Genomic DNA, 12,118 nt, shown 5'->3' on the forward strand with positions numbered 1-12,118 from the left:
GAGCTGGGAAAGGGCTCTCACCTGAAAGCTTCTATGAGTCGCTCTACCTTCTGGGCTTCCCCTTGCACTCGGATGTGCGCTTGAAACTTCCTCAGGGCTTCATCCAGCTCCATGTTGGAAAAGTCCATCTCATCCACCACGCAGCTGAGGGCAAGTGGAAGAGGGTTGTGAGTGAGTCGGTCCCTGTCAAGTCCTCTGGAGCTGGGATGGGGTGAGACCATTCTGAGGGGTGGGGAGACCTGGCTTGTTTCTAGCCAGAGATGAATGGAGGAAGAATCTTGGAGCCTTGCTTACCCCTCTGGGTTCTCCTCCTAATAAGCCAGGGGGACGTCTTTCTTCTGCCACCTTGCATCTCATGCAGCAGCCTGAGGAGGTAAGCCACTGGCTGCCACATCTGCCCCACAGCCGCCCAGAGTGATGCGGCTTCCCTTGCACCACCAAGGGCAGGGAAAGCTGAGCTCAGACCTTTCTGTTCTGGATCCAGGTTCTCCCTGAGCCCAGGAGGATCTCAGGGTTAAAAACCACTTGTAACTGGAATGAGCTAGGCATGGTGGCTCATACTTATGGTCCTAGCTACTAAAAATGTTGCAGCAGGAGGATCTCCTGGGTTCCATGATTCTACCTCAAAAAAACAAAAACAAAAACCCAAAACCAAAAACCAAAAAACAACAAAAAACCCAAAACAAACAAACAAACAAACAAACAAACAAACAAATGGGGTGGAGATAAATGTTATATATCATGTATCTTACTAAGATGGATGGAAGTCCCTTCCTCCCCACCAGAGTCTCTGCATGGGTGAGTCTTTCCTGGATCCCCTTTGTGATGGTTTGAATTTGCTTGGCCCAGGGAGCGGCACTATTTGGAAGTGGGGCCTTGTTAGAGGAAGTGTGTCCCCGTGGGTATGGGCTTTGAGAGCTTCCTCCTAACTTCCCGAGGAAGCCAGTCTCCTGCTGTTTGCCTTTGGAACAAGCTGTTGAACTCCCAGCAACTCCTGTGCCATACCCTGCCTGGGCTCTGCCATGCTCCTGCCTTGATAACAGACTGATCCTCTGAACCTGTAAGCCAGTCCCAATTAAATGTTGTCCTGACAAGAGTTGCCTTGGTCGTGGTGTCTCTTCACAGCAGTGCAAATCTTAACTAACACATCGGTTTCTTAGGCTGCCTGGAAAGGACAATGCCTGCAGAGTGTTCTCCCTGTTTGATCAACCCCCATCCTTCTGCCCCAGTGTCTTCTCGGGTGTTCTATTCCCAGGGTCTTGTATGGGGTGGCAGGAATCTGGGCGTGGTCATGTTGCAGACATGATAGACCTTCCAGCCTAGAGAAGCTTATCACAATATGGCTGCCATGTGCCCACAGGCTCCCAGAGCTGACATCTGTTATCTCTGTCACACCCCATCCTAGTTACCTCCCTATTGGCTCCTTCACAGCCTGCTCCTTGTCTGCTCAGCCCACTTGGCAGACAGCATCCCAGAACGATGTGGGCATGTCACCTTGTCCTTCAAGGCTGCTCCCAGCGGTGAGCCAAGCATACAGCCCAGTAACCAGGACTTATCAGGCATCTACGAAGTGGCCACCTGAGGTGTAGACAGGCTCTGAGCAGGACCCTCCTCTTTCATGATCTCGGAAGACCCAAAGTTCTTCAACTCCCGTTGCCAGTTGTCAGGAAAAAATTAAGAACTACGCCATAAAGCAGAGATCGGGGCATGAAGCTGCATGGACTCTGCCACCCCACTGCAGAAGTAGGGAGAGAGATCAGGCCCAGAGACTGCAAAGAAGCAGTGGTGGTGGTGGTGGGGAGCAGGAGGAAGCAGGACCCTTCGTCTTTTCTCTCCCTGCCTTAGGTAGCCATCCATAGCCACCCTCGGCTGAGCTTGCTGGGTTCCTCTCAGGCTTGTCTCAAGCTCATCAGGGTGGGTGGGTGGATGGAGCAACAAGTGCATGGGGACAGGAGGTTTGCCAAGCCTGAAAATTTGTCTGTGCTGGAGAAGGCTGCCTGGATGGCAGAGCCTCCGAGTCTGCCCAGCTAGGGACCACTCTGCTTTCTCAGTGGAAACCTGAGTGTCTGCTTCTGCACTGAACTTTCCTTAGCTTGGTGTGAACAGCAATGGAGCATCACAGGGTCAGTGGGTGCCCATGGCTAAGCCGGGGCAGGAGCCAGGCATCGAGCTATAGAGTGTTGCTATCCTGAAGAAGGAAGCAGCCCTAGCAGGGAACACAGGCAGAGGAGAGACAGAGCTGGTGTGATATAGATACAGAATCGAGGCCAGGGCCAGACATGGGAGGAGACAGCCTTTGTAGTATGAGTCTTGCAGCCGGAGCCACAGAGAGGGGGGCCAGGGAAAGCCAACCAAGAACTGGATAGAGACAAAGAAGCAAAGAGGTGATTGAAGAAGAGTGAAGAGAGCAAGAAAACAGACAAGAGAAGAAAGGGGAGACTGAGGAAGGTGGAGAGGAAGAGACAGAAGTCAGGTAGGCTCCATGTACTGGGTGAGCGGCCTGAGCATGCAGGAGCAGAGAGAGTGAACACATTGTACCCTCTTACTGCAGAGCTGTGAACACCTATAAGGACAAGGAGGATGTCTGTGGGCTCAGCTGGGCCAACACTGACTACAGGTCCTCTGAGGCCAGGCTGGCCCTTAGCCATAATGAGCTGATATCTGGTGGCTTCCCAGGCCTGGCCCACAGGTTCATCTCTATCCTTCTCTCCTCTCTCTCTGCTGTGGTCTCCTGAACACTCTCTTCCCCTCCTATGTCTCTTCAGAAGCCTCTCTCCATGTTCCTCTGCCCCCAGAGCTCCAAACCAGGCTTGCATCCTGCATGATGGAATCGGCTGCTGGAATCAGGGCTATACGGGGAAGACAGGGAGGAGGTGGCAGCCAAGGGGTTGGGATCTGCCCAGCCGAGCACAATGGCCTACTTTCCAGCCCTCTACACAGGTGATCTACAGCCTGCGAGCTCACCGGTTCACTGACTCAGGGGCTGTGACTCCAGTAATGAGCTGAGGGTCTAAACTGTCCTTGCTCAGGAGAAGCAGTCAGGTGAAACATGGCTCCCATACCAAGACAGGGGTGGGAAGACTGCCATGGAGCCAGAATGCCTCTAATTCAGAATCTTCTAGGCTGTTCTGAGAGCCCTGAGTTGTGATGGAGAGGGTATTGGTTAAAAGGCAGCTCTCTGGACCCTCTCCAGATCCACCGAGTTAGAACATTTGGAGGCTGGCCTGGGGATCTGCATTCTTCAGTCAGCTCTCTGAGTGATGCTTAAAATGGGGGAAACAAGGGACTGAACTGAAGCAAAGGGTAGGAGGAAACTCAGCCCATTGGGAGCTTTTGAAATGTGAGTCTAGCCACTGCCGAGCCCCAGGGACCAGACTTTCATGGGAAGGTGCTTTCATCCTCCAAGGCTATCAAGATTACTCTGTGGGGTTGGTAAGGGACAGAGGGCTAGGATTTAAAATAGGTACAGCATCACCCACTCCCAAGACACCGTGCGACATCAGTGGTTTATGTTTCATATGTATGAGTGTTTTGTCTGCAAGTATGTACACATGACATATTTATGCAGTTCCATAAGAGGCCAGAAGAGGGCGTCAGATCCACCTGGAGCTGGAATTACAAGGCAGCTATGAGCTGACATGTGGGTGCTGGGAACTGAACCCAGGTCCTCTGCAAGAGCAGCAAGGTCACTTAACTACAGCATGGGGGTTTGATAGTAGGTGCACTCCTGGAACCCCTTACAACCTGGGGAGAAAGCCTCATATTTTCTGGCTGCAAAGCCCTGTGGGGAGGGAAGAGAATGGGCTGAGCCACGAGAAAGCCCTCGCTCCTCCCCACTGGTAAGTCACTTCTCACACAGCTATGAGCTAGCCACGCTGAACTCGTAGGACCTGCCCCATCTCAACTCTGGCATTCCCTGAGCAGGACACAGAAGCAGGACACAGAGTTTACAGCCCATCACGATAGCACAGTACAATACCACAGATGCTCCCAACAGCAGCAGACAAGGACATGGCACTCTGGCTGACATGGAACTTATCTCCCTGTGATGAGCAGTGGCTATCCCACCTGCAACTCAGGAAGTCGCTCTGTGCTTTCCCGGTGGGGTCTGTGTCCCCATCTGTCCGCTCCAGTAGACACTCATCTCAGGTCCGTCACCCATAACCCTAACGGCATGGGTTCCTTCAGTGTGGATTTTGCCTGGCACCTCCTAACCTTTCCCTTTCCTCAATTTCTTCTCAATGCTTCTATTCTGTATCATCTGCCAGTGCTTAAAATCCCCCGTTCTGTCTTTCTCTCCCAGAATCGCTAAAGGAAGCAGACTATTGATCAGTTTGCCAAATCTTATTGCTGCTGGGACCAAAGGCAGTAACCTTGCATCCCTAGAGTCCCAACAGTCTCCTTGTCTCTTCTCATCTCCTAATCTTACACAAAGCACCTCTTCGGTCACCTAGAGGCTTGCCCTGTACATACAGAACTAGGGGAGCAGGCTTCCCTGTGATTCTGGGAGGCTCCTTCCTGCTGGGGCTTCCTGGTGTGAACATGGGGCAGTAGCCAGGAGTCTCCCTTTGGAGCCTTGCCTATTGCAGGTTATTTCATGGCTTGTTGTATGTTGAATATGAGACGTTTTCCTCAATCCCATGTGCCTGAGTGCCTGGGTCCCACCTGGTGGCCCTGTTTTGGAGGATATGGAACCTTCAGAGCTTGGGACGTAGCTGGCAGAAGGAAGTCTCTGGCAACCTTCTGGTTACATCTCTATTCCCTGCTCCCCAGGACATTAGAGTTATTGTCTCACGCTTGGCGCCACTGTCGGTGGGCCTGCCCCAGCCACCGTGGCTCCCCAGCTTTGATGAACTGAAGTATGTGTCTCCCCGAAGTTACTTCTGTGAAGTATTTTACTAAGCGATAAGTGACTAATGTCTCTGAAAGAACATAACAAGCCAGTCCTCTGTTAATATCTTTTATGAGATATTAACCATTACCTGCAAGTTTTGTAAGACTTTCAGAGAAGAGACTGGCCCCGCAGGGGACTGCACAGACTCCGAGAACACTCCTGGGTAAGCCTGGCCACCTTCCCCATCTCCCTAGTGTTCCCTGCTTCTCTGTGACTGGTGCTAATTGGCTCTCCCTGAGGGATTCTATCTCCCCCAGATGCACAGTGGAGGTCTGGGCGGTGCCTTGGAGAACATCCGGACATATTCAGTCAGTAACCACGGATATGTGAGGAGACTCTTGATTGTCAGAAGTTATCAGGGAGGTGGCATGGTTCCTACCTCCCACTTCAGAGCCCACTTGGGACTATCCCACGAGAAAGCTCGCACTCCTGGCTTCTTATCTCCACTTCACACCCCCTAGACCTTCCCAATGCTCTGGGCCTGGCTAGCTGGTTGTCTTGCTTTCAACCCATGCACTAAATAGCGCCTAAGTACAAGGTTGGGCCAAGGACCTGCTGAGAGTGGCTGGCAATGCAAACGATTGTACTGTGCTGTTCTGGGGTGAGGCACTGGGTAGTTTTGCGTCAACTGACATGAGCGAGAGTCATTTGGAAGGAGGGAACCCCAAGTGAAAAAATTCCCCCACCAGACTGGTCTGTGGGCGAGTCTGTAATGCAGTTTCTTGATTGATGATTATTATGGGAAGGACCAGTTCACTGTGGGTGGGGCCATCCTTGGATGCTATAAGAAAGTAAGCTGAGTAAGCCATGGGGAGCAAGCCAGTAAGCAGCACCCCTCCATGGGCTTCACAACTCCTGCCTCTAGATTCCTGCCTCGTTTGAGTTCCTGCCCTGACTTTTCACAGTGATGATCTGTAAATTGGAACTGTAAGCCAAAATAAAACCTTTTCCTCCACAGATGGTTGTGTGTGTGTGTGTGTGTGTGTGTGTGTGTGTGTGTGTGTGTGTGTGTATGTGTGTATGTTTGGCATTTATCGCAGCAGTAGAAACCCTGACAATGACAGGGAACCACACTGTAAAAGCAGAATCAGAACTATTTCTTTGTAGCTAAGTGTGGTGGCGAGCACCTATAATCTCAGGACTTGGAGGCTGGGTGGGAGGATCACATGATCAAGGGCAGCTGGGCTCTCCCCTTCCGTCCTCTAAAATCCTTCATACCTATTACAGGTTCTATGCAGAGAAAGGACAAGTTCTACAAACACAAAGAAGATACATCTTGCATTGCTTTGGCCATAAAGAACTCTTAGGGGACGTGCAACTTCAGCTGAGAGCTGAAAGATGAGTTGTGCTGTTGAGGTGAAGTAGGTAGGCTGAGGAGACCCAGGAGGCCGATGAAGACACCAAGGTTGTGGCAGACAAGGTTGGAGAGTGTGCAAAGCAGAGAGGAGGGGAACCCGGAGGATACAGAGGCTTGGGGTGAACGGGATTTTCACCTGCCAGTTAGGAGGAGTCTAGAGTTTATCCTGAGCACTGCAGGATTTCATGATTTCTCTGGTTGCTGGGGGCGGGGGCAGGGAGAAATGAGAGGGAGGGAGCAGTGAGCAAGATGGTGCGGGGAGCAGGAGGGGGGGAGGGAGCCCAGTAAAGATGCTACTTCCCAGCTAGAAGTGCTAGGCTGAGTCTAGGGTGAAGCTGAGGGTGGTGGGGGTGAACTGTTCAGAGAAATCTGGGGCAGAGGGTGGAGAGGATGACGGAGCTATGCACAGGGAGCCCAGGATGAGTCCCATAAATCAGCAACTGAAGGTGAGCAGGAGGCTAGACTGAGGCATTAGCTCGGGACACTAAGCTAAGGAGGTTGTGTTGAATTGTATTTCTCTTTTCCTTCTGCCCCCTTTCCTTCCTTCCTTTTCTTTTTTCTTTCTTTTCTTTTTTCGTTCACTCTTTCCTTTTGCCAAAGCCAGGAGTAGAGCTACAGACTTATACACAACTCTACCACTGAGCCTCACTATAGCCAGGCAAACCCTCATGAAGACCCACTGCGTGTCTCTTTTAGTGTACGGATAAAAGCCTGTGTGGCTGGCTTCCTGTTGCCCGGTCTCTCCCTTTGCCTCTGCTTTTGTTTGGAGCCAAACTTCAAGAAGACATCCGTGTTCATGCTGTCTTGTGTCCTGGCCTCTCTTCACGTTCTAATCCAGTGTATGTTCTCATCAGCCTGTTACATATCTCTTGTCAAGGCCACCACTGGTCACCCTGTCACCAAGTCCAGCGGACTCCATTTGTCATGCCCTCAGATATGGGGAGCATTGCCTCCTTCTGGGGGTGATTCCTTTCTCTTTCGAGGTACTCATCCTCTACCTGACTTCTGTCTTAGAGGTGGCCCCCAGGCCTTTCTCCCTGTATTTCTCTAGGAGACCTTGCCAAGTCCAGTGGTTTCTACTGCCTCCTGTAGCTCAGAGTTGATTAGGTTGTCTCTTACACTGAGTCCCCTTATTGCTGGGTCTCCATTGCTCATCTCCATTGTTTATAAGAGTCGATGACAGTGCTACCAAGCTGGGGGCAACTGACTCACCATCGCCTCTGCGTCCCAGTGGAGCATCAGTGGTACCCTTTTTTCTGGTTGACTCATCTGAGGTCTGAATGGGTGACAGTCATGAGGATGCAGGATGTCCCAACTTCTCTTGAACAGGTGACAGGCTGTGCATCTTTTGTTTTACCTGATATTTGACAGTTTGATTTGCTTAAGCAAATATTTGGCAATGCCAAGTTTGATCCGTTCTGCAGATGAGATGTCCTAGGTGCAGCATGCCCTTCCACTTTAGACTGCAGTGACACGTGCGTGCATCAGGAACTATCTGCACCAATTCTATGAGCCCGAGCCCGGCACGGACACAGTTAGTTCCATGCAAAGATGAGTGTCCTGAATTCTCACCCACTCACGTGGCCACTCAAGGTAACACAGCTCTCTGCTTTCCTCCCACACCCGCCACAGGCTCTGAGATCCACCCACTTCTCTCCTGCTACAGCTAGAGCTGTGGCTAGTGACCTGGCCTTTTCTTACTCCCTGCCTCCAGGCCATCCTGGAGAAACATCCTCCCGGGACACTTGCCCGGTCTTCACAGGTTCCTGTTTGCTTTTCTTCAGAATCTTCCACATCCCTTGTATGATGTTTCCCAGCAGAGCATGCCCTTAGCATCCTGCTCCTCCTGCCTCCTTCCTGTCAGTCTTGCCTTCATGCTGCCTCACCCCAACCTTGTAGGTCTGTGGTCTCCCCAGTTTCCATGGTTCTCTGGACTTGTCTTGTGTCTACTTTAGAAATTCCTTGCATGGTTAGATCATGTGATCTCGGCTGTGCTTCAGGATAGGCGAGCTGGTCTCATCTTTGCCTCTCTAGCGGATATACGAGGCAGTAACCTTTCTGGATGATCATGTGGGGGAGTGAGAATCAGTTGGAAGAAGCAGGATCCTGTGCCTTTGAACGTTAGCTGGAGAAGAAGCTCAAGGACCCTTGAAAACTCCGCCCAGGGGCCTAGGGTCTCTTAGTATTCTCTGCCAAGATGATCTGGAATTGACCCCAGACCTCTGCCAGGGAGATGTCCTGGAGGGTTGCCGGTGCTGGCCAGTGATGAGAAGCAGCGTGGGTCACATGCATTTCTTGCCTCCCCCCAGCTGCAGAAGCAGCTGAGTGTGTGATGAGAACTGGAGTGTGTGGACACGCACTGATTGGACGGCTTTCAAGAGAGTCTGGACCTGCTCAAGAGGGCTGTGGATGAATCAGCCAGTGAATCGGGGTGGGGGTGGGGAGAGAGGTTTGCTTGGGCTTCCTTCTTGCCTGTATGTTTTGTGGGTGTGGGGTTTGGGGGGGGTGGCGTGAGGGCTGCAGCAAACAGCTCAGGAGGGCTTGGACTCAGAGCCAGCTGTTCTTGCATCTGTATGAACAGTACACTCTTGCATCAAATTGCTTGTTAACACTGATCTGTTCACGCAATCAATTCGCGTTGCGGGGAAATGAAGCATCCTACACGACTGTGATCAAAACGGATTGCGTCATCTCAGGACCTTTTTTTTTTTTTTTTTTTTAAAGGAGAGCAAGACAGTGTCTGGCAGACAAAGGAACTGGATGGGAGCTGAAAATAGGTAACAGCAACAGCAGGGATTTTTTTAATTGGCCAGAAGAGATGGTAAAGATATTGTCAGTGAGGCCTGGCTGAGGCCTGGGAGGAGGCAAGTAGCTGCGCTTCAGGCGAAAGGCCGCAAGACGCACAAGCCCTTCTTTTCTTCTGCAGTGCTCGCTTACACAATTTAATTAAAAACATCCTCATCCGCTGGAGGGTTATTATTTTTTTTTCCTGGTCAAAACTCATAACATGCTCTGTAAAGGTCTTTTAGAAAAGAGAATAGGGCCAAGAAAACAGAATGAGAGGATGCTGACTCAGGGACCAACCAGTGTTCCCGTGATGGCACTGGGGCATGAAGAGCTTCCAAAAGAATGGCTGCCAGGTACACAGCCAGGAGTCAAGAGCTCTCCGAGGTAGCCACCAGACAAATCGGCAGTCACTGTGGATGCCAGAACTGATTTTTCTCCTGCTGAACTTGGCAGCATCCTGGTGGGCAGAGGTCATGAGTCCCAAACATGTCTTAGAATCTCCTGGTGCTCATATTAAGCCTGGATTACCCGGCCCCTGAGTTTCTCATTCAGTGGACCTGGAGCAGAGACAGAGTTTGCATCTCCAGTAGGCTTCCAGGTGATACTGATGTTGCCAGTTCTGGCGCCACATTTTGAGAAGTAAGACTGTGCGCTGTAACAATGTGGGGCATGGAAAGAGGTCAGGCCCTTGGGTTGGAGTCTGGCTTCTGCTGTGCAGCAGCCTGGCTCAAGCTACTAAGTGTCAATGTGCCTTACTTCCCTCACTTACAGAATGAACACAACACCAGTATGGCCTGTCTTCTGGGCAGGGCTGGTATGAGTTTTAAGATGATGACGTTCACAAAGGTCCAGGCATAGCAGGACTTCGTAAGTAATGGCTTACACTGTGTTTCTTCAGATCGAGCCTGTGCTGACATGTTGACAAGTGAATGGTTTGAAGCTCCTTTTAGCTGAGGTGCTGAGAAAAACCCCTTTGGATACCAGCAGCTAACTGCCTGAAACGGCACCGTCAGCCAGCTATCTGCGGGCATTTTAAAACGCACACCAAGCAGGAGAAACTGGATCTAGTGCAGGCCTCGTGAGACTTGGGAATCACACCCTCTGCTCTGCTCTTTCCCAGATGAGAAGATCAGCAGAGAAGAGGGATGGAGTTTGTGCCTGATTCCGCTCAATTTCCACTGACCAGCGGGCAAGTCAATTCTCTCTGGGTCGGTTCTACCCGGGCAAGATGAGAGGACTAAGCTATAGCTGAACCCCCACGGGCTTTCTGGTGCCTGGATTCAGAAGCAGGAAGTCACAAGAACCGTGAACGTCTCACATCATGCTTCTTGTGGAGTGGGGCACAGACATTGGTGTGTTGTGGGATTATGGGATCGTTCTGCCTGGCTGCAGGCCTTAGCCATCTGTAAGCTGTGCAACTGAGGGGAAGCTCCCTAACCTCTCTGTTCCTTGGCTCCTGAATTATTAGAAATGGGCGCTCCCACTGCTGCCACTGAGATGTAAGGATGGAATGGGAGATTTCTGGAGCTGTGCCCGCCCTCAGCGCATCCTGAATACTGTGCGTCACAGATATTCCTGTAGAAGTCGTTAGAATAGGATGACTCCCTAGAAGTCTCATGGTAGAGTGGTTAGTAGGAGCCGCCAATAGAATGTTGCCCAGAGGGTGGGAATGGCCCCTCCTGTGTTGCTTTATGAGAGACTGGGCTGGAGACATCCATGTGTAAAATCTCAATCCATATGCCGTATGTCTGGATTTGTTCACCCTATCTTTGGGGTCCACAAAGTCTCCAATTCAGGGAGTAAGGGGGTCCTCAACTTTACTTTCATGACTATTACTGTTCAAGAGAGTTCTTATCTACCCATGTCAAGGAGAGAGAAGGGTGCTCACAGAGGTACGATGTCAAAGATTTAAATCTGGAAGGACACCACTGTTCTCCTTCCCTTCCCTTCCCTTCCCTTCCCTTCCCTTCCCTCCCCTCCCCTCCCCTCCCCTCCCCTCCCCTTTCTCTTCTCTTCTCTTCTCTTCACTTCTTTCCTTCCTTCCTTCCTTCCTTCCTTCCTTCCTTCCTTCCTTCCTTCCTTCCTTCTTTCTTTGACAGTGGCTGAACTTGAACCTGGGGCTTTATGCATGCTAAGTTGTGCCTTATCACCATGGTGTAAATCATCCCAAGACAACACTTTTAAAAGACACCTCTCTTGCCCCTCTGGGTGGTAGAAGAGAACTTTTGAAAGCCGTGGAAATAGCACTAAGACCTTTTCCTACGTGGTTCTTTCCCTCCCCTCCCCTAGACCCTTGAAGGGTCTCCCTGAGCCAAGGCCTAAACTTCCTCTCCACAAGGGAATTCCTCAGGCAAAGGTTCTGAGCTGAAAGTACAGCAATGAGTGGGCAAGATGTTCTCAAAATATTTCTTGCTAGCCAGAAAGGCCACAGACTTCCAGACTGTTGGGTATTGATAGGCAATCTGTCATTTTAAAAAAGTCCCAAGAAGAACAAGTCTGTTATATTCTGGCCAACAGACACATGCTGGTGGAAATGAAGTCATGAAAATATGACTCCAAACATCAAATGCTAATTAGTATGTACCGGAACTTCACACAGGACCCGAGAAGTCTGGTGGAAGGAAGGAACATGCCGGAAACTTCCTGCTGGTGGCATTACCCTAAAGCTGCCCTTGGAGCATTCTCACTGAAATGGTAGGCACGTGTGTTCTCCTCTCACATGTGATTCACATCGGAAGGAATCATCCACGCTAGAAGAGAGACTGCTCACAGCCGGCTCAGAACATTCTCCCATCCGCTGGCCTTCAAGCCCGCTGAAGCAGACACTTCAGGAAGGAAATAGAGCGGAGCTAAATTCCCAGCCACACGAAAACTGTGGGTGGGTGGAGCGGTGGGCAATGCTTGCCCTAAAAGATCCCAGCCCTGCCTGGCTCCTATACCTGGGCTCCCAACGTGTCTCTTTTGTACACCCAGAAAGGATGTTTTCAGGATCCAGGGTAGTCCCCAAAAGGAGCAAGTCCCATCCTGTTCTTTCCCGCGCCTCCCTGGCAAATTCTAGCAACTTCTCATCTGATGAGTAG

General features: G+C 51.0%; 1 protein-coding gene across 8 annotated transcripts in view; it reads right to left on the minus strand.

The window, feature by feature from the left end:
* Iqsec3 (IQ motif and Sec7 domain ArfGEF 3) overlaps positions 1-12,118 on the minus strand; it is a 96,192-nt gene that overhangs the window by 18,850 nt on the left and 65,224 nt on the right. For all 8 annotated transcript variants that reach the window (XR_015685713.1, XR_015685712.1, XR_015685710.1 and 5 more), the window contains 1 exon segment: positions 22-144. Coding sequence is in view for 4 of the 8 variants with exons in the window: in XM_087658392.1 (XP_087514518.1) it covers positions 22-144 (123 nt within the window). In the remaining 4 variants the exon portion in view is untranslated.

This window comes from Rattus norvegicus, chromosome 4 (genome assembly GCF_021556685.1).
Source record: "Rattus norvegicus strain SHRSP/BbbUtx chromosome 4, alternate assembly SHRSP_T2T, whole genome shotgun sequence".
Lineage (NCBI taxonomy): Eukaryota > Metazoa > Chordata > Mammalia > Rodentia > Muridae > Rattus > Rattus norvegicus.